At 38.0% G+C, this 19,998-nt stretch overlaps 11 protein-coding genes across 11 annotated transcripts; 5 read left to right on the forward strand and 6 right to left on the reverse strand.

Moving 5' to 3' along the window:
- Positions 1-52: 52 nt before the first annotated feature.
- I206_103658 (uncharacterized protein) lies at positions 53-1,318 on the forward strand (the record flags this gene model as incomplete). Its single annotated transcript, XM_019153113.1, has 2 exons — positions 53-1,204; positions 1,283-1,318. 2 exons carry the CDS (start codon positions 53-55, stop codon positions 1,316-1,318), a joined length of 1,188 nt encoding a protein of 395 aa, XP_019013274.1.
- A 127-nt stretch (positions 1,319-1,445) lies between these two features.
- On the reverse strand, positions 1,446-2,921 carry I206_103659 (uncharacterized protein; the record flags this gene model as incomplete). The annotated part of the gene is made up of 8 exons (XM_019153112.2): positions 1,446-1,513; positions 1,568-1,688; positions 1,770-1,815; positions 1,893-2,033; positions 2,096-2,166; positions 2,233-2,340; positions 2,428-2,666; positions 2,732-2,921. The coding sequence occupies 8 exons, from the start codon at positions 2,919-2,921 to the stop codon at positions 1,446-1,448; spliced, it is 984 nt and encodes a 327-aa protein (XP_019013273.2).
- A 54-nt stretch (positions 2,922-2,975) lies between these two features.
- I206_103660 (uncharacterized protein) lies at positions 2,976-3,518 on the reverse strand (the record flags this gene model as incomplete). The annotated part of the gene is made up of 3 exons (XM_070202810.1): positions 2,976-3,042; positions 3,109-3,308; positions 3,381-3,518. The coding sequence occupies 3 exons, from the start codon at positions 3,516-3,518 to the stop codon at positions 2,976-2,978; spliced, it is 405 nt and encodes a 134-aa protein (XP_070058911.1).
- A 77-nt stretch (positions 3,519-3,595) lies between these two features.
- I206_103661 (uncharacterized protein) lies at positions 3,596-4,160 on the reverse strand (the record flags this gene model as incomplete). The annotated part of the gene is made up of 3 exons (XM_070202811.1): positions 3,596-3,670; positions 3,737-3,817; positions 3,891-4,160. 3 exons carry the CDS (start codon positions 4,158-4,160, stop codon positions 3,596-3,598), a joined length of 426 nt encoding a protein of 141 aa, XP_070058912.1.
- A 1,550-nt stretch (positions 4,161-5,710) lies between these two features.
- I206_103662 (uncharacterized protein) lies at positions 5,711-8,031 on the forward strand (the record flags this gene model as incomplete). The annotated part of the gene is made up of 7 exons (XM_019153111.1): positions 5,711-6,193; positions 6,264-6,485; positions 6,548-6,747; positions 6,814-7,034; positions 7,101-7,279; positions 7,346-7,665; positions 7,752-8,031. 7 exons carry the CDS (start codon positions 5,711-5,713, stop codon positions 8,029-8,031), a joined length of 1,905 nt encoding a protein of 634 aa, XP_019013272.1.
- Positions 8,032-8,638: 607 nt separating this feature from the next.
- I206_103663 (uncharacterized protein) lies at positions 8,639-9,638 on the reverse strand (the record flags this gene model as incomplete). Its single annotated transcript, XM_019153110.1, has 3 exons — positions 8,639-8,922; positions 9,029-9,256; positions 9,335-9,638. The coding sequence occupies 3 exons, from the start codon at positions 9,636-9,638 to the stop codon at positions 8,639-8,641; spliced, it is 816 nt and encodes a 271-aa protein (XP_019013271.1).
- A 784-nt stretch (positions 9,639-10,422) lies between these two features.
- Positions 10,423-12,372, reverse strand: I206_103664 (uncharacterized protein; the record flags this gene model as incomplete). The annotated part of the gene is made up of 11 exons (XM_019153109.1): positions 10,423-10,658; positions 10,729-10,803; positions 10,859-11,020; positions 11,083-11,132; positions 11,189-11,242; positions 11,306-11,464; positions 11,528-11,678; positions 11,744-11,796; positions 11,855-11,883; positions 11,945-12,154; positions 12,211-12,372. 11 exons carry the CDS (start codon positions 12,370-12,372, stop codon positions 10,423-10,425), a joined length of 1,341 nt encoding a protein of 446 aa, XP_019013270.1.
- An 885-nt stretch (positions 12,373-13,257) lies between these two features.
- On the forward strand, positions 13,258-15,253 carry I206_103665 (fructose-bisphosphate aldolase 1; the record flags this gene model as incomplete). The annotated part of the gene is made up of 6 exons (XM_019153108.1): positions 13,258-13,290; positions 13,376-13,435; positions 13,757-13,956; positions 14,059-14,169; positions 14,238-14,603; positions 14,953-15,253. 6 exons carry the CDS (start codon positions 13,258-13,260, stop codon positions 15,251-15,253), a joined length of 1,071 nt encoding a protein of 356 aa, XP_019013269.1.
- Positions 15,254-15,657: 404 nt separating this feature from the next.
- I206_103666 (uncharacterized protein) lies at positions 15,658-17,182 on the forward strand (the record flags this gene model as incomplete). Its single annotated transcript, XM_019153107.1, has 9 exons — positions 15,658-15,687; positions 15,789-15,814; positions 15,956-16,175; positions 16,244-16,381; positions 16,486-16,585; positions 16,651-16,723; positions 16,781-16,926; positions 16,995-17,068; positions 17,126-17,182. 9 exons carry the CDS (start codon positions 15,658-15,660, stop codon positions 17,180-17,182), a joined length of 864 nt encoding a protein of 287 aa, XP_019013268.1.
- A 555-nt stretch (positions 17,183-17,737) lies between these two features.
- I206_103667 (uncharacterized protein) lies at positions 17,738-18,406 on the forward strand (the record flags this gene model as incomplete). Its single annotated transcript, XM_019153106.1, has 1 exon — positions 17,738-18,406. The coding sequence occupies one exon, from the start codon at positions 17,738-17,740 to the stop codon at positions 18,404-18,406; it is 669 nt and encodes a 222-aa protein (XP_019013267.1).
- Positions 18,407-19,589: 1,183 nt separating this feature from the next.
- Positions 19,590-19,952, reverse strand: I206_103668 (uncharacterized protein; the record flags this gene model as incomplete). The annotated part of the gene is made up of 1 exon (XM_019153105.1): positions 19,590-19,952. One exon carries the CDS (start codon positions 19,950-19,952, stop codon positions 19,590-19,592), a length of 363 nt encoding a protein of 120 aa, XP_019013266.1.
- Positions 19,953-19,998: the final 46 nt, after the last annotated feature.

Raw genomic sequence — 19,998 nt, forward strand, 5'->3', positions numbered from 1 at the left:
TCATTATTCATGTCAATTTTGATCAAAGACGAACAACCATTCACTTTCGACGATGCTCATACGTCGATTGTACTCCTCCCTCCCTTCTACCAGGGCAGGGACTTCTCATTCCGCTATATCATCTATTCCAACTTCACCTAAACCGCAAACTCGAGGTCGGATCAAACCAAGATTAACAACTTCATCATGTAAAACCAAATCAACCTCTTCTACAGCTCGGAACTCTTTTAAAACAATCACAGCAGAAAAAAATGGTAGAGGGAGAAGAAGAAGTAAATCATTAATGGATGTACAAGAAATGAATCTCGTCTCAGATAGTAATAGATATACAATTGAACCTATTAATATATTTGATGAATCAAATCATCATCATCAACAACAGAATTTTGAAGATTATTCAAATTCATCAGTTGCACCTACATCAAAACAACCTTCTTCACCAAAATTATCATTTACACATCCAAAATCTAAATTTTCAGAAGAAAATTTAAATTCATTTAAACCAATTTATATTTATCCTGAACAATTTAAATTACATTATACATTTACTCATCCTTCACATCCTTTACCTTTAAATTTGGGTACATCTATATATACAAATCCAAGAAAATCATTATCTAATTTAAAATTAAAAGAATCAATTAATAATTTATTTAATGATATACCTTCTTCTTTTTCACCTAATCCTGTAAATTCTTTAAAAAGATTAAATAAAGGAAGTAGTAATGGATTAAATGAACATTATAAAATAATTTCAAATCTTTCACATCCTTCACTTATTCATAATTTAGGTGGATTTAATCCTTGGACACAAGGTTATTTTGGTCATTATGAAGGAGAATTATCAAATAAATTAATAACAAAATTAGAAGAAATTAAAGAAATTTCAAACAAATCAAATAAACAATGGGAAAATATATTATCCAAATTAGAAGGAAAAAATTCTAATAAAATTGAAAATAATGTACAAGTGAAATCGGTTGAAAATAATTTAGAAAAAGATGCGAATTTAGATGAAGTTGTTTTAGGTCTTGATGATGTTTTATCAAAATTGGGTTTATCATCAAATACAAGAGGTAGAAAATCGATGAATAATATAGATCAAGAAGTGGGTTTATCAAGTGAAGAAGGTGTTTTGTTAGACAGTGTAAAGAGAAAGAGAAAGAAGAAGATTTCCAAACATAAATATAAGAAGAGAAGAAAGGTGAGTACCGTCTCATCACTTCGTAGTCTTTTCGCAAAGGAGTTGTATAAATGCTGATGATTATTTTACCTTTCAAAGGCTACTCGTGCTCTTAGAAAGAGATTAGGCAAGTAGACTATGAGATTATGTATAGTATGCATCTCATCGCATCGTTTACGAACCAGTTTGATCCTCAAATATGAATCGTATGAATTCATCTTCTTCACCCAATAGACAGGCGTTGGGTAGAAAAAAGATACTTCTAGATGACTTTCGCAATATCCTTGGCTAATCCAACTTTCCTAAATGCAAGGAAAATAATGACTAATACTATATCCGTTTCGTCAGTCTTGTGATATTTCGTTGTAGTAGAAATCAACTTACCGAACCAACAACAAGTAGCATTAAACCAAAAAGCTATTTGTAAACCTTTTAATAATCCATGAATTGATTCAACTTGAGTAAGTATAATTGATGAAATACAAAGATCTAAACATCCTGCTATCTAATTAAACATAATTCATTTATCAATTTCCAATTTCCAATTCCAAAATCAATATTTTTAAATTCAATCTCATCTACTTACTTGTAAGCTAATTTGAAATAAAGCACCAGCTACACTTTGTTCATCACTATCAAGATATTCATCTTCATTAGCAAAAATCAAGATCGAATTCCATAGAAAGTTTAATCAAATTTTCTCTCTTACTCTTCAACTAGATTTGAAATTATTATACTTCCTATTGGTATAGTTAAATCACCTCCAAAAGGTTGTAAAATTGCACTGAAAAATTCATTTTTCCAATAAATTGTATTAGGAGATTGAAATGCGAATAAAGCATTTGCCAGACTAAGAATAGTCAGCTTATTTGTTTATTACCAGAATAAACAAAGAGAAAATTCAAAATATACCCTGATGATATACCTCCTAAAGCTAATAAGATTGGGGCTTTAACTCTAGGTACAATCAAAGTTACTAGGCACTATACTCAACAATGTATGATGAGCACGATGATCGTGAAACAGTAAGCGAATAAGACGAAATTTACAGAACATATTATACCTGTGATAGGAGCAGGTAGGATATACAAAGCGTTCTTTAAAGGAGAATATCCAAGTAAATCTTGATAATAAACACTAGTGAGATATACCCAACCCTACAAGCCCACATCAAGTCAATTCAATTTATTTCCATCAGTGTACGTATGAATGAGAAGGCCCAGCGCATGATACGAATAACTCACACAAATTCCTAACCAGTCGAAAAACGCTATTCCTAAAATGGCGCTAATTCTCCATTTATGCCTTGAAAATATACTTAACCTCACAATTGGTGGTATACTGTCTTTGATAGCTGTAGGAGGATATGCAGTCGGGGACTCTTGCGATGTTGGAATAACAGAAGATTCGTATTCTAATTTATGCTCCCACCATCCGAAAATTAATATTAAAATGATCGAAAAGGAAAAGATCGGAGAGATATCTAAAATAAAAAATCGGTCAAATATGATTCCCTTACTGATGTATACTACTGACATATGTACTCACAAGGTGTTCTCCAACCTTTCTCTACTAGTCCAGCTTGAGTAATCGAGAATAACAATAAACTTATTCCAATTGTGATTAATCCAGCTCCGATCCAGTCTATTTGTCTATTCTGCGTTTTCCCTTCTGTAGATTGATGTATATGTTCTCTATCACCTATTTCCATTTGAGCTCCCTCGATTGGTTGGTGCATTAGATTCCTTCCAATTTGATGTTCTAGAGGTTTGTGATCAGTTGGTATGAAGAATCATCCAGTTATAATTGGAATAGCACCGAAACCAGCTAAGAGGAAATAAAGATATTGCCATCCTTTTCTACAAATTTACCATTTCGATTAAATTTAGTCAAACATTCGGAAGAGAAAAGGACATGGAACTGACTTTCCAGTACCAGCTATTAAACCACCCATAATTTCACCCAAAACAGCTCCTAAAGGTGTACCTAAACCTAAAGCAGCAAATGCAAATGTACGCCATGGTTCTTGACGAAAATTTGTACCTATTATACCGAATCCTGCTGGAGAGGATATTGATAAACCTAATCCTGAAAATGCTCGAAAGACTGTAAGAGCAATTTGAGTCTATCCATTTTACGTCCATGTCAAATATACTCAATTAATACCGTCGAAATCTCAAAGAAGACAGTCACTTACCGGTATAACCCCCGATATCACATTTGCTATCACTACCACAATCATACCTATTAAATAAAGCCTTTTCCTTCCATATAGATCTGCTAATCGTCCTGATACGAGTAATCCACTATGATGAGCAGACGTTAGTCCGTGCATATTGCTGGAATACTCTGAGATAAAGGATTACGAATACCCACCAGCCCTAGGTAATATTGAGCCAATCAATATCAGCATCAAAAGCCTAGCCGTATAGATGTTGGAGATGAGTTAGAGGACTCACATAAACCAAATTGAAAAGCTGAAGTCACCTGTCCCAACGCTCAATCCAATAAGCTTGCTTAATTTGATCTCAACCTTGATTATCATCAACATACCCATTGTACAGCCAACACTGAGACCTCAAAATAGTCAGCCATAACAGGAATAATTAACAATCCGGATCCAACAGTGAAAGACTATATCATGTCCAAATCAGCTTGTAGCTGTAAGTGTGAAGTTGCCTGAGCTTTCAATCGAAAGGAAGCATACCGTCAAAAAGTATGTCAAGGATATCGTTCCAGCGAGCATAAACTTGTGAGTTAACGTTAAGTGAGATTGAAAAATTGTATCTGGATTCTGAACATTTGACTCATCACCATCCTCCCGTGAATTTCTTGATTGTTCAATATTCTTCTCGTGATTCGCCTCTTCATCGAGATTCCCAATCAGGCGAGATGCATTATAGTTGACCGGTTCCTTAAGTTGGTTCACTTCCTCTTCTGGTTTCGACAGAATGACTTCCGTAAACAAAGGTTCCATACCGATTAGCTCCAGGCTTCACATACAATCCTCTTTATGTTTTTTCAGAAATGTCAATTATCTGAAAGATGATAAGTCATATTTATACCATTTCAATTCTGCTCAATCAATTAAGATGCTCCCAAATAAGGGGAGCGTGATGGTTAGGATTTTTTGAGCTTCTTGGCATCGTGTATGATCCACACAACCTCAAAATGTTGATTATATATCTAACAATTGATCATTGACCTTCCTTTGAGCCAGTTTGTGTCCTTTGAAGCACCTACCTCCAACCCCTCTCGTGCTTCCTACTTTATCGGGCTTTTGTAAAGGACATTGCATGCTTTTCATCGGTGAAAGCCGTTTCATAGATCAAAAAGGTCCTTTGACTGGGGGCATCGTGTTATGTGTCCATTGCTTATTGCGGCATACTTCGTGTTCCAGTAGGCATTGAGGTATGCTTTCACAATGGCTATTTGCATCATCTTCTCGAGTACATGCTGGTCGATGCGTGATTTCATAAGCTCATAGACGCGTGCTTACATAACAGAACCGGAACAATCGGAGCGGTTTTGTATTTCGCAATGCTTTTTGTCGCGCACGTTCACCGCAATCAGTCTGTTGTAGCAATTCCCGGATGTCTGGACTAAACGCTTTCAATAAAAAATGTGAAGTGCGATCTACCAAAATCATTTCACGAATCGAAGCGGACTTGGCACTCCGATCGGAAGGTCGAACGGAATTCATATGATCGTTGTGGAGGATTCAAGATACATGCAAACGGGCTTTAGTCGGGAGTTTGGTCAGGGTATAGAACTATTAGTCTATCGGGGGATTCCTGAATCCCCTGAAGATCACCTGGTAAAACCTTTTTCTGGGTCAAGCTGCCCCTGTCAACTACTTGCAATGGACGGTGTGACCTGTTTTTCCGCTAGTAAAGGTTGAACTTGAAATGTCTTACCAGCGAAATCACTTCAAGAGCAGAATCCGGGAAGGTGAATTTTTTTGTTCGAACGAATTGTTTAAGGTTATAGTTGAATCCGAAAAGTATGGGTAATACTCACCGAACGGTGACATTTAATATTAGTAGTACCGGTAATCCAGACTTTAAACGCCTTTAATAGCCTATATGGATAAACTGTTAAAAAAAAGTTTAAATTTTTAACAGGTATGTATGATTTTACCAGATTACAAGATTTGACGCCATTTCTCTTATCAAGGAATTTGAATGGAGTCATATATAGACCATGAAAAATCTGCACTTGCACTGAAGATCATGAATGATACGTTGTGATATAAGAACGTGTGGGGTACTAATCGTTTCCTTCTCTCTTTCTTCCCTCTCTGACTATTCCCTTCTCTTTGTGTGATTGCTTTATTCCAAGTTACCAATATTCATTCCGGCCGGCCATAACGACATAGAACAACATAGAAATTTTGAGCAACCTGAAATATAGATTCATATACAAATATAATCCTAACTTGACGAAAGTACCACCAACAACAGGATATTCAAATCGGCATCAATAAATCATTAATAAGCTAAACACATATAATTATCACCAGACGACATGACATCTTCGTCGAGACCAACTCGAATCACCATTGATCCCACACCAACCAACGGTGAGGGTATAACAAGAATAAGGGATGATGTGGACAATTCAACCTTATATCCTGCATCAGGTAGTAATACACCATGGGAAGAGAAACGTTTGTCATTCGCTTCTGGACCTTCTACTGCAGTAAACACTCCATCAGCAGGAGAAGATAAACCATTTATATTCCCTTCTTCAGCTCCTCTTTCTCGAATGACAACTAGAGTTTCAGATATATCAGAAAAAGAAGGTAAAGAAGATTTAGATGAAGAATTCAAAGAAAAAGAAGAAACAGTTGAACAATATAAGCAAGATGAATTACAAAATGGAATACAAACTCCTGCTGAGAATTTAGTTGGAGAATTAGAAAGTTATCCATCACCTACTCGTGCTAAATTATCGAAAACTAAACAGATTATTTTGGGTATAGTTATGATGTCAACTACATTTGTCGCTGTAAGTCAAGCATATTGTGTGAGATCAACATAATTTATCAGTAAACTAATTTTTTTGTAATTGTGAATAGTCCGCCACTAACAATAGTACTCTACTTGTTATTCCCAGTATCGCAAGAGATTTAGGAGTTACTGAACTTCAAGCTCAATGGGTCAGCTCTGCTTATGCTTTAGCAAATGGATGTGGTCTTTTATTAGCTGGACGAGTAGCCGATCTGTATGGCAAGAAATGGCTTTTCCTTATTGGTATGAGTTTATTCGTAGTATTTAATATCATATCAGGTGTCATTAGAGTGAGTTACACAATATAAACATTCTTCTTAGATCCACTTATTGATACTTGTTTTCCACACAGAACTATATTGCCATCTGCGTTCTTAGAGCTTTTGCTGGTTTAGCAATTTCGATTTCCCTACCGGCTGCATTTGGTATAATTGGTACGACATTCACCGAAGAACCCGGACGAACAATGGCTTTCTCAGCTTTGGCTTTAGGCTATCCAGTTGGTGGTGGTCCAGGTATGATCTTTGCTGGTCTAATAGCTGGTGCGGGCACGTAAGTCATCCCACAAATTTTTTTTCCAATGTCGCTATACAATATAAGCTGACACACATTATGTAGTCGATCATGGCAGTTTGTCTTTTTCATCCTTGCCGGTTTAGCCCTTATCCCTATCGTAGCTGGAACTTTTGTCATTCCAAGAGATCCACCTCAAACGATCACCGCTACTACCAATAGAAGAATTGATTGGTTAGGCGCTTTCTTGATAACTGCAGGATTATGTTTGTTTAGTTTCGCGATCACTCAAAGTGGGTTAGTAGAAAATGGATGGGCACAACCTTGTAAGTCATTGTCCACGTAACCTGATATATTACTTCATGTTCGTTGATCAATTATATTTATTATAGACATTGGCGTCTGTCTTGGTCTTTCTGTTGCTTTATTCCTTGGATGGGGTTTCTGGGAGAAATGGGTTGCCACAAAAACGACTATTCCACCTCTTGTTAATATGTCTATATTCTCAAGATACGAATGGAAAGTAACTTCGATTATATGTTTATCATTCTGTGGATATCTCTCTGTATCAGTGAGTTTTATCAATTTAACCAAAAATTCTCTTTTTAAATCTTTATGCTCATACTTTACGTCATAGGGATGGTTATACCTTACTACAATTTGGTATCAAAATCTTAAAGGTGATTCACCAGTAATGAATGCTGTTCATGTTATTCCTGCTCCAGTTGTAGGAATGACAGCTTGTATTGTCGTACCATTACTTGCTCCTCGAGTAAAAGCATCATACCTTTTAATCATTGGAGGAATAACAACTTCTATTGCTCAAGTTTTATTTGCTGTTGCACCTGTTGATTTAACTTATTGGGCATGTGAATTTTTATCAAATTGTTTCCTTCCATTTGGAGCAGATTTCACAGTTGGTGTAGGTTCAGTATTGATCTCAAATTTAGTGAATGAGTGAGTCTTTTTTTTCTTTCTTCCTTCTTATTCCTTATCATTTTATTTTATTTTCTGTCAGCTGATAAAAAGATTAATATTCTTAGGGATGAACAAGCCTTAGCAGGAGCTTTATTTCAAACTGGTTTACAAATTGCTTCTACAGTTGGAGTTTGTTGTGCATCTTTAGTTCAAACTTCAGTTACAAATCAACATTCAAATTTACATATGGGTTTAAAAGATTCTTTTTGGTTAATGGCTGGATTTTCTTGGTTATCAGCTATTATTGCTGCTATTACTTTAAGAAATGTAGGATTAGCAAAAGATATTGGTACTTTAGTAAGAGGTAATGAACTTGAAAGACAGAAAGGTAAACAAAACCAATAATCATAAAGAAAAACATTAAAATGTACAACTATTTTTATATCACTTAGAAACGAAGGAAAATCAATAATCAACATATATTTCATGGACAATTTTTCTAATTTTCGTTTATTCTTTTTTTCCACCCTTTATCTTTTAATGGCATGTTTTTCTCATTACGATCAAATCGAAACAATGGACAATATGTTTTTTGCCGTGTAATAACGTTCATGTATGTAAAATATAACAATGGATTTGTTCCTTTTCTACTTCAATCGCATATCACTCTCTAATTCCATTCGTTCGTCATCCGTTAATCATTTACAAAGGGATTCCGTACCTTATTAACCCTTTCCTTCTTCTTGTTGGTTTCTCGGTATATAATAATTAATGACAATGCATATTTTTTTATCTTGATGTACATCAACGTAAGGGACATTACGGGGAATGGTGTTGAAGTGTAATAGTCTCATCTTCGCAACAAAGCAGTTCTCAGACATTCATGAACTGGCAGATTCAAGTGTCCAGCTATGTCTGATTCTGGTGTCTGTGCGACATAATATGAGTGTGACACATACATACACATCAGAAGTACAAGCGACTCAGTCTGACGACAAAAAGCCGCAATCTCCTACCCGAATATATTACCTAAAACAGCATCCATACCTTTACCTTCCAGCGTTTTAGTCTTTTCTATAACAGGCCTTTGTCTGTATGTCGATCCTGGTTTTGCTCCCTCACTTGCACTTGCACTATTCAGACCCTCATCCGGATTACCAGATGTAAGAGCTTTTTTAGCCTTTCTTTTATCCAATACACGAGCCAATTCAACATTCTTAAGATATTCTGATTGTTCAGCTTTAGATCTCGTTATTTCAGTTCGTAATCTTGCTTGATGAGCTTGTCTTTCATATGCTAATTTACAATAAAGTATATGTCAGCTATGCTCTAATTCAGAAACAATGTTACGAGTCTTTGTTCAAAGACGCAATATTAGATTTTATAATGAACATTTACTTACCCATTTGTTCACCTAACATTTCCCATTTAAATCCACTCAAATATTTCATAGTCCAAATATCATCTCTCCATTTATCGCCTTTTTTACCACCAATAACTTGAGCATTTAACATTGAAGAAACAGTTTTAGCAACTGTTTTATCTAAAAATTCTACCCATGCTTCAGAATAATTTGCACTTTGATGTTTTTGCTTTTTTTGATTTGTATTAGGATTATATCCACTTGGAGCTTTAAAATTCAGAAAATTCAGAGATTAATTTAGCTCGATCCAAATATCTCAGTAGAAAAAGAAAACCTTGAACTTACTGTCACGACGTTGTGCATAAACTTTTCCAATTTCTCCCCATCTTCCCATTAGATGTCTAACTTTTTGAGGTGTCATTCCAGGTGGTAATCTAGATATATAAACTATACCAGGAGTTAAATCTTTACTTTTCTTCTTTTTCTTCTTAGAAACCTCCTTTTCTTTATCTTCTATATCATTTTCATTTCCACCTTTATCAAGTTTTGAGCTTGAAGATGATGCTTGATTTTTATTTGTTTCTTCGATTGGGTCATCTGCTTGGGAAGGCCGTGATCGCTTTTTAGTCTTTTGTTGGAGGTCCGACATGATAGGATGTAAGCGTAAGTTGTCTGGATTGCAGAGTGCGATAATTCCAATCAGTTATATAAGCCTCTGCTGATGATTTTGGTCGTTAACGCCGTCTATGACACGACTGAAGATTGCTGAACACTCGGAAAACGGTCAATTGTCGAAAGTCAAAAGCTGAATTAATAAACCAAAACAACTTTTGAAAGTGGAGGTATCAACGGAATCAAATTCTCCCCTTCCTACTCCTTTCGAAGGCAGTGGCAGAACCTTCATACGAGTCCACGTATCAGACGCCATCACGGTACACTCTTGCATGTAAAGTAGTAATGCAAGGCGGATGACTGTTAATCAGTTCCAAAGAAGAATTGAAAAAAATATCCAACCGGCCCAGTAGCGTCCTCCATACAAGGCCGCTTTCAGCTCATCGACCATTACCGAGGTCCACCCTTGATAATAAAAGCCAGCTGAGTGAGCATGACTTTGCGTCTGAGAGGGAACACTTCTGCTTATGTAATATATGATTCGCATCTATGCATCAACCCCTTGCTTTGTTTACAACGGAAGCCCAAAAGCCATCCAGATTGCAATTCACTTTGTTGGCCAATCCTGTCTGGCATTTGTTATATCTGCATGTTAATCGCTACATTAAAAACAAGAGAAAGTCTGATTATAAACTTGATTTGATTTTTAGACTTCTGATCATTCTTTTCCGATTATACTTTCTTTTTAATTCACACGACACACGACACCCTACTCTCACTCCCTCAAACTGCTTTATCGTTTAAGCTGCCATACAATCCAATTAACCCTTTGTGATAGGCACATCAGTACATTGGAAATCCAAAGTACTTTCATTTTGTAAATTTGCACATAGGTATTTTCCAGAACCTGCCGTACCATTCTTAGGAGCAAGCGAAGTTCCAGTAGCAGTTATATCAACACATTTTGCAGAACATTCAAGAGTAGCTACAGTATTATTAGCTACTTTACCTGAAGCTGTTCCTGTTACATCAATAAAATGAACATCGGAAATTGACACTAAAAAATTGTCAATTTTAATTAGATCTTCGTTCGTCTTCCAGATGAAAAAAAGAAGAAAGGACTTTACAAGTTGAAGGGAAATTTTGACATTGTTGTGCGGATGAAGAATAACATTGAGTAAGATAAATAGGATTATCAACATCTAAAAATTGATTTTAAAATTAGCGTAATCTAATTTCGCATGATTTCGTACGTACTGTTATTAACGAAATCTTGGAAAGTAACGTTCTTGACATATCCACTTCCACCGCCTGATACACTTTTAGTATCGTTTGAACCTCCAAATACTTTTATTCGTGCACCGTTCTGTGCATTTGACATTGATATATTCCTGACGTATACGTTTGCGACGATATCGGCTAAACAATATCATTCGTTAATGTTTTGATACGGAGAAATTGACTAGCGGGAGATGGCTCACTTTCACCTGCATATTGTCCTAAAGAGCCGACCGAGATGCCGTGAGAACCACTAATTTAGAATCAGAATGAGCTTCTAGAATTTGTTTAGAGTTGATGATGACTTACTTGCAAATCAAGTTCTCTACAGTCATGTAAGTGGAGTTAGGCTTGAAAGAAACACTTCATACGCCAATCACCAATTAGTCGATAAATCAATGAGTGAATAGAACCTTTTGGACTTACCAATCATCGCCATTCTGAATGTTGGAATCTTTGATAGTCACATAACTTGATCTATAGATATCCCATCCATCAGAGTTGACAGCTTCGGCAGATTCATTTGATGAAATGGAACGGATCTGAATGTTAGAGTACGTGATATCGGTAGATTGATATACGAAACTATATCATCCGTACAAGCGTCAATATACGTAGAATTTGAAAGTTAAAGAGAATGATTCTCACTTGTGCCAAAAAGGTGAATTGATAACGCTGATATCATCTACAACGACGTTACTTGCATTTCCAACTGTGAGGGGAATAGGTCTAGCAAAGACTCTTGAGGATCCTCCAGCTACTCCGGCACTTGGGTTTTGAGCGTAATAGTCCCACCAAGCTAAAATGATGGTATCAGAATGAGTAAAAGCTAACCTTAGAATGGTGTGAGTATACAGTACTCACTCTGACCGTTGGCGTCGATCGTACCTCCTCCATGAAGGGTGATACCGGAGCCTCTGTTTGATGTATCAGCTTTCTGTTCGAAGTTGCACTTGCAGGAGGATGAATACGCACCCGAAGAACCAATATGTAGTAGCGTTTTGCTATAAATTCTCAGGTTAGCCTGAAGGCTGCAATCTTTTTGAGCAGAAGGATCCAACTCACGTAGGTTAAGTAGATACTGGCAGGACTCCAATATTCAATATCAGGTACATAGCTAATAGCTCCAGTCAATCTGACCTCGACATTGGTCAAATAAGTTTGTAACACAGTATTAACAGTATAGTAGCCTGGAAGGTTGATCAAGGCAGTAGAACCACAAAGGTTGAAGGCGTAAAGGAGATTAGGTCCATCATCTTGTCCACCTCCCATAGGCTACGAGAAATTCATCAGCATAGGCGAGCAGGCAGCAGTGAAGGCAAAGGACTTACTTTGACGGTACAAGTTGATCCGTCTACAGTCACATATGGGTTATCAGAAGTCCATCTCTTCCTGAGAGGCCTAAGGGATCGTTCATCATGGATATAACCAGTAGCGGCGAAAGCTACGTTTATAGTTGCAATGGCAGCGAAGAGAGCTGATAGTACTTTCATTGTGAGGAACTTGCCTTATTGATTCTCTTTTCGTCTCGATGGCCGAGCAGTGAAAGTAAGGGGACTCGAGTATATCTCACATTGTCTTTATATGCCTTCTGATCTTATTCATTTCCTCCCTTCTCGAACACCAAAAAGTGGAAGAATAACTACTTCGAACCGGGCCGCTCGGCTCTACTTTAACATTAATTATCATCTCATTAATCTCTTGGCTTCTTTCACCCAAAAATAGCATACATCCAATCTGAGGCCTCCACATCGATCCATAGGAGCTAGGTTTGATCAGCTGATAATTTGATGATAATCAAGCTTAATCAAAGGAAACAGGTGATTCATGTGGTAAACTTGATGATATATTTGAACGGGATAACCTCCACTCGGAAAAATCAGACTAAAACCGGGCCTTTATTTACCCGGCCCGATATAGACGGAGATCACCGCTTTAAGATGGGAGTTACCAATTAAAACGTGATGCGAGCCACAATGAATGGTTTCATACGGAATTATTCGGCGTCAACCGCAATTAGCATTCATCAAATTGCGGGGAACCATTAAAAGCCGATTATAACTGGGTAACACAGGTAAATAACGGATGAGATCCATTCAATGTAGCGGAATTTCAGGGTCATGATTGATTGTGACGTGTTGTAAACCGCTATACACCACCAACCCCCCCCCAATTCCCATTAAGAGATAATACATCATCATGACAAGAAAATAAAGAAAGGAAAAAAAAAACATTCTCTTTAATTCTCTTCTTTTCCAACTTATCAAAAATTACAATATCGACTTGTATCAAACCAAAAAACATGTAAGCTGAATACTGCTTCTACACGAGAGCGATAAGCTTATGCAGTTTCACGTTTAGACTTGTAAACCTCCACAATGTCTGCTAAAGGTGCTCTTTCCGTTGTCCCAGTAAGTTTTCAAACGTTCTTCATCGTTCATAACATACACGTATAAGCACTAAAGCAACAAATTACTGACAAGTCCCTATTAACAGGCCGGTGTCCTCTCAGGTGACGACACTCGAAAACTCTTCGACTACGCTCGAGACAACAAAGTGAGTATCGTTTTAGTCACCTTTCATTCGCAGAACAAGTCCTGCGTGCCTAGAAACTCCACACCCTTGGCTATCTTGCATTTGATCTGAAACTTACAACTGACTACATGCTGATATACGCCTGCCTTACAGTTCGCTATCCCTGTATGTATAGATCAAGCCGTTGAAAGCAGAATGAATTTTTGCGCTAACCAATTCATTCCATGGGATTCTGTGATATCATAGGCTATCGTAAGTAACCTGAAAAACAGATCTCGCTTAGATATGAATTCACCTATGAAATCCTACTGATTATCATCATTCCAATTTTTCGCTTTTCAGAATGTTACCTCTTCATCCACCGTCAATGCTTCCCTTGAAGCTGCTAAAGCCATCAACTCCCCAATCATCCTCCAAATCTCCCAAGGTGGTGCCGCCTTCTTCGCTGGTAAAGCCATAGCAAACGGTAACCAAGAGGCTTCCATTGCTGGTGCCGTTGCTGCCGCTCACTTCATCAGAGCTATTGCTCCATCTTACGGCATGTGAGTGATAAGTGCCGCAACCCTAGAAACTGAAACTCCTGAATTTGACTTTTGCAACCATAACTGACGTGTATTTATTGTGTTTTTCCCACGAAATTATAGTCCCGTCGTCCTCCACACCGACCACTGTGCCAAAAAACTTCTCCCATGGTTTGACGGTATGCTCGATGCTGATGAGGCTTACTTCAAAGAACATGGTGTACCTCTTTTCTCGTGAGTTTTGGTCCCGTGCAGTATATAAACGACTTGTATTTACGTTAATATGCTGACCCTTTCCGCAGCTCCCACATGTTGGACTTGTCCGAGGAGCCCAAGGAGGAGAACATCAAGGACTGTGTTTTCTACTTCAAGCGAATGGCCAAGATGAACCAATGGCTTGAAATGGAAATCGGTATCACCGGTGGTGAAGAAGATGGTGTTGATAACACATCCGTCGACAACAACTCCCTTTACACTCAACCAGAAGACATCTGGGATGTCTACTCCGCTCTTGCTGCTATCTCCCCCAACTTCTCCATCGCCGCTGGTTTCGGTAACGTCCACGGTGTCTACAAGCCAGGAAACGTTAAGCTTAGACCTGAACTCCTCGGTAAACACCAAGCTTACGCCGCTGAGCAACTCAAGGGTGAGAAGGGTGAGAAGCCTTTGTGAGTATACAATTACTTGCCTCCCTTTTTCCTTCACTACATCCCCCACGCTACCCAAATAGACAGTGCCCTGATCTCCTTCAATGAGATAATGAGGCGATCCGGTCAGCGAAGAATAATGCCTTTACATCACATTTAGAACTTATTTCCTTTTCCCTTCAATGTCGGTACACGTTTGTGTACTGAGTGCTCAACGTTATTTACTGGCTCCTTTTGAGCGGTGTTAGCAGGGTACGGGTCGTGGGGAAACGAGTGTCATATTGATGTTACATCCTAATCCAACTAGAACCTGATTTGAAAAATCCTTCTCGAGAAATAAACGCTGATTCGATTTCAATTGATTCAACAGGTACCTCGTCTTCCACGGTGGATCTGGTTCTACCAAAGATGAGATCAAGACTGCTGTCGTCAACGGTGTTGTCAAGATGAACGTTGACACTGATATTCAATTCGCCTACCTTTCCGGTGTTAGAGACTTTGTCCTCAAAAAGGCTGATTACCTTAAAACCCAAGTCGGAAACCCAGAAGGTGCTGACAAACCTAACAAGAAGCAATACGACCCTCGAGTCTGGGTCAGAGAGGGTGAGAAGACCATGGTTGAGCGAGTCAAGGAAGCTTGTATCGATCTTGGAAACGAGAACAGAGCTTAAACGATCCTTTTTTGGAATCAAGAGTAGAAAGCTGGGGAATTTCCCTAATGCTAGTTATCGGTATAATGTAGCTTGAACGAAGGATATATTTTGTAGTCATGAAAGCCAAAGCAGTGAGAAGCAAGTATGAGAAATCAATGCATAGATAACCCATCTGATATCATCACATTCAGAGCATGCACTTAAGCAGTCCTCAGAAATGTATGATAAAGTCAAATTATTTCAGTAGCTCGCTTAAATTGTTATATCGCTTATCCGAACATTCCACTCGGATCTCCACTTGAATGACGCGTAAGATAATAACGACTCATAACTTCTACAATCATTCTTGATTCTTTTCTTTCAACTACACAATCTCGAATTATTGCATAGATCGATCAAGTATTAGTGAAGAGACAATCAGAATGGCCGCTAGACTTAGACTCGAGAACAAGGTGAGTTGTCCTTACACTACACTTTCTTTCGAGCTTCCGGTAGCTGCAGCAAGGACGATAAGGATTAAAATTGGGTCTGAGCTGATGTAATGATGGTATAGGTTTGCATTATCACTGGAGCAGGATCGTGAGCACTTTTCCTCCATAAACACGGCTCAAGAGGAGTGTAGATATTTCCTTATGAGACCATATAGCATCTACACTTTGCTTTATCAACCATATCGAACGAATCAGAGATAAGCTAATACCCTTTTTGTTTTGGTCATAGCGGTATCGGTTTAGAAACTGCTGCTCAATTCGCATCTGAAGGAGCAAGATTAGTAATTTCAGATATCAATTTACAATCTGTTCAACAAGCTGCTGAAAAGATTACTGCAAAATTCCCATCTGCTGAAGCAGTTGCAGTTAAATGTGATGTTAGTAAAGAGGATGATATTAAGGCTATGGTTGATAAAGCTGTAGAAGTTTTCGGAAGATTGGACGTTATTGTATGTCTCATTTGGTATATTATTCTAATTTGCAGTACGAGTTTCGCTGATCTGTTTCACTTTCTTAGTTCAACAACGCAGGTATTATGCATCCACAAGATGATAATGCGATCACAACTGAAGAGAAGATTTGGGATCTTACGCATAATATCAATGTAAAAGGTGTTTGGTATGGTTGTAAACATGCTATTTTGGCCATGAGAAACGTGAGTATAACCTATCACTATCGCCATTGGCACCAAAGCAACAACCACAATGCCAGAAATAACTCATAGATCCGTATACTGACATGTACCTTGCTCTTATGTAGAACAAAGCTGAACCAGAGAAGGGCCTCGGCGTTGGTGGATCCATCATCAACGTAGCGTCCTTCGTAGCTAAATTGGGAGCTGCTACCCCTCAACTCGCTTGTGAGTTCGTCAAGCTGACAATTCATCGTGAACGCCGAATTGACTATTATCTTCTGTATACGTAGACACCGCTTCCAAAGGAGCTGTGCTCGCTATGACTCGTGAGCTCGCCATGGTCCATGCGCGAGAGGGTATCCGGTGAGTCAATCCGAGTAGAACATTTATTGTTGAAATTAACGCTTTGATTTTATACAGAATCAATTCTCTCTGTCCTGGTCCAATTCGAACTCCTCTTTTGATGGACTTCCTTAGTACTCCAGAGAAAATGAATAGGCGAATGATCCACAATCCCATGGGTCGATTTGGTGAAGCTGTAGAACAAGCTAAGGCTGTTGTTTTCCGTGAGTACCCTTTTGAAAGCATGTTTGGGGTGGAGTTCATAGATAGACTGACATCCCCTCCGATTCAGTCGCCTCCGATGACTCATCCTACATCAACGGTACTGATTTCTTGGTTGACGGTGGTCTTCACGCATGCTATGTTGTGAGTAGTTATCAAATCCCACAATTATACATACTGATTATATCCTCCTTTATCTAGACTCCTGAGGGTGAACAAGTTGCACCAGCCCCCGCGGGACTTGCTTCTACTTTGTAAAGCAGCGATATCAGCCATAAGAGGTGTCATAGGCATCACTAATAGATAATGACTTGAATGGAGGATTAGTATTACGAGATAGAAATGTGATATAGAAGCATATGTATATAATTTACTCATAGTAAGGTGGACGAGCTATTGAGAAAGTTATTTGCAAAAATTATTAGCTTTGCAAAAGTTATTAGCAATCTACTTGGAGACAAGATGAAGGGATCGTACAACGATCAAAAGAAGAGTGCAGTCGTCATCGACTGCCTTAGATATTAGCATCATCATGAGTCCAGGCCTCTGGAATGTACGTCATATTGACAACCAAAGGAAATCCTTTCATCCCTTTGATATAACTGAGTGTCTTCAATGAAGGCCTACTTCTAGTATCTATCGACTGGAGAATAATGTAGCTTATGTGTCATGTCACCCTGTATATATATAAGATCATCGCTACTTCACTTTTCCCCTATTCTCCCTTTTTGTCAATTCCTCTTTTTATCCTACAACTTATCACATTATACAATCTCTTCAAATCACTATAAATTCTATAACTTGAAAATAAACATGAACCACCCAATGCAGCTCGAAAGGTTCCCGGATGACACCGTACAACAGACTGTATTTGGGGTCACTGACGATAAAACCAGGAACACTGAGGTTGAGTATACGAAATTTATCTCCGGGCATGAATGGGATAAACAAACAATAATGAATATTTTGAAACTCAGTAGCGTTTGGAAAGGAGAAGCATCCATATCTATTCCTGACACGCTTGGCGACACAGTTGAACCAATGGGTTATACATTTCAAGGTCTTTCAATTCCAATTATTAAATCTGAATCACAGGAGAATAATGAAGAATTTTTAAAAGTTTTGTTTTTTGATAAATCAGATACTCCATCAGAACATTCGCCTTCTTGTAAAGTTATCAAGTGTCAAGGCTGGTTTCCTAATACAACATCAGAAGAAGAGAAAGAAGGAGAATATATAGCTTGCTTAAGTTTAAAAGGAAGAGAAACTGTTTATAAATGTCGAACTTCACATCGAAATGATAATAGTATTAGTTTTGTTAATGATGATATAATCAAAACCGTTTTGAAGAAGGAAATTTCATATGGTATGATATCTAAAGATACTGGAGAAATTGACGGGACTAGTTCAATTTTTTACTTTAGACCTGATTTGAATAACAGATTATTCGTTACTGAAAAAAGAAATTATGAAATGTTATAATGGATCAGGACAAATTAAATTTAGCCTCTGAGTAGGAACTAAGAGTAGTTACGAATGTTGCCAATTTGATTAAGAGATGAGATTCGCGAGGTATACTGTACATCTGATAGGGATAAGAAGTAAGAAAGAGAACGGTCTTTCATATATATATATATATATATTGATTCATGTGCATATATGCATCAATTCCATTGTTAGTTTTTATGCTTCGCCTTATTTATGACGTGTCAGCGCGACGCCAGTAAGTTATACATCCATCGCAAAATTCTTGTTGTATCTCGTACAAAGACCATCAAAGATAACAGTATCGCTGGGAATATAGCATAGTTGTGCATTCTGATGTAATTCGCGGTACGTAGCCTTCTTCTGAGTAGAAAAGATTGAAGAAGCTCTTAGTGAAATTGAAGACTCATTTCCTTAAACTAGTCAATGACCCCAGTGAAACTCGGAGCTCTAGGCAGACAGGGTATATGTGAATCTATACTGCATTGTTACACAAAGGCTTTTCCTGTGTTGGGAAGAAGCAAATGGAATAGATGAAGTTTTGAACTGCTTGTTTCGGTTTTCGAGTTCTACCTTTGGCTAGACCAAGCCTTACACGGAATGTATATACAATGCATGAGTTTGAATGAATGTAGAAGAAATCTGTGAGATTTACAAGCTAAATACATGGCTGTTGGGGGAAGGAAATAAGACTTCAAGCTTTGAACTATACTAAACTGTTATACAGTAACATCACTAGCTTCTTGCACTTCGACGTCCGAGTGGTTGCTTTGCGGCGGAATCGTGGTCGCACCTGTCTATGAGCTGTCCCTGATCTTTTCCTCCAGAAGTGAAAAATTGAAATCCCTTTCTTCAGACCAAATAGGATCATATCGATCCTTAGCGGATTGAAATGGAATGACGTTCATGCGAGCATCCTTGAATCTTGGTCGAATGATGTGTATCGTGTATTTGTAACTATTAGCTTCGCAATTTTCTGCAGAAATACTGTGTAGGATTGATGAATACTTTTCTTCTAACTGATCAGGTGTGAGATCTGCATACTTTTTATTACACTTGAATTCACACTTGTCGAGTAGGAGGTCCCCGGCTTCGTACAGTTCTTTCCTTGTGGTAGGTAGTGTAGTATCTTTATCATATCCCGAGCATCCTGGGTACATACAAGATGGAGCCTTTACTTTCAAAGTCGACCACCCCTCGGAATGGACAATATAGCCTCGGAATGAACATTATATTGTCCGTCCCACATATACCAACTTCTCCAGAGATCTTTGTCATGAGCCATCTTAGCTGAAATCTCGTGTACGGTATAAGAACTTTCCCAATCTCGTCCCTCAACGCGGACCGTGTACTTATCATTATCTTTACATGGAATACCAAGTGCTTCAACTTCTTCGCGCGAAGGTATTGAATATCCCTTGGAGCTCACGTACTCCTCATCCTTAGCAATCCAGCTTGGTTTGGGTTCAGTTTCACTGATACCGGCAGTGACTTGTGATGGGGTTACAGCAGTGCCAACGTAACGAGTATTTTGTTCTGTCATTATAAGATGTGATAATACGAAAGTGATAAAGTTGATGTTATGTTTA

The sequence above is a fragment of the Kwoniella pini genome, chromosome 4 (genome assembly GCF_000512605.2).
Source record: "Kwoniella pini CBS 10737 chromosome 4, complete sequence".
In the NCBI taxonomy this organism is placed as follows: domain Eukaryota; kingdom Fungi; phylum Basidiomycota; class Tremellomycetes; order Tremellales; family Cryptococcaceae; genus Kwoniella; species Kwoniella pini.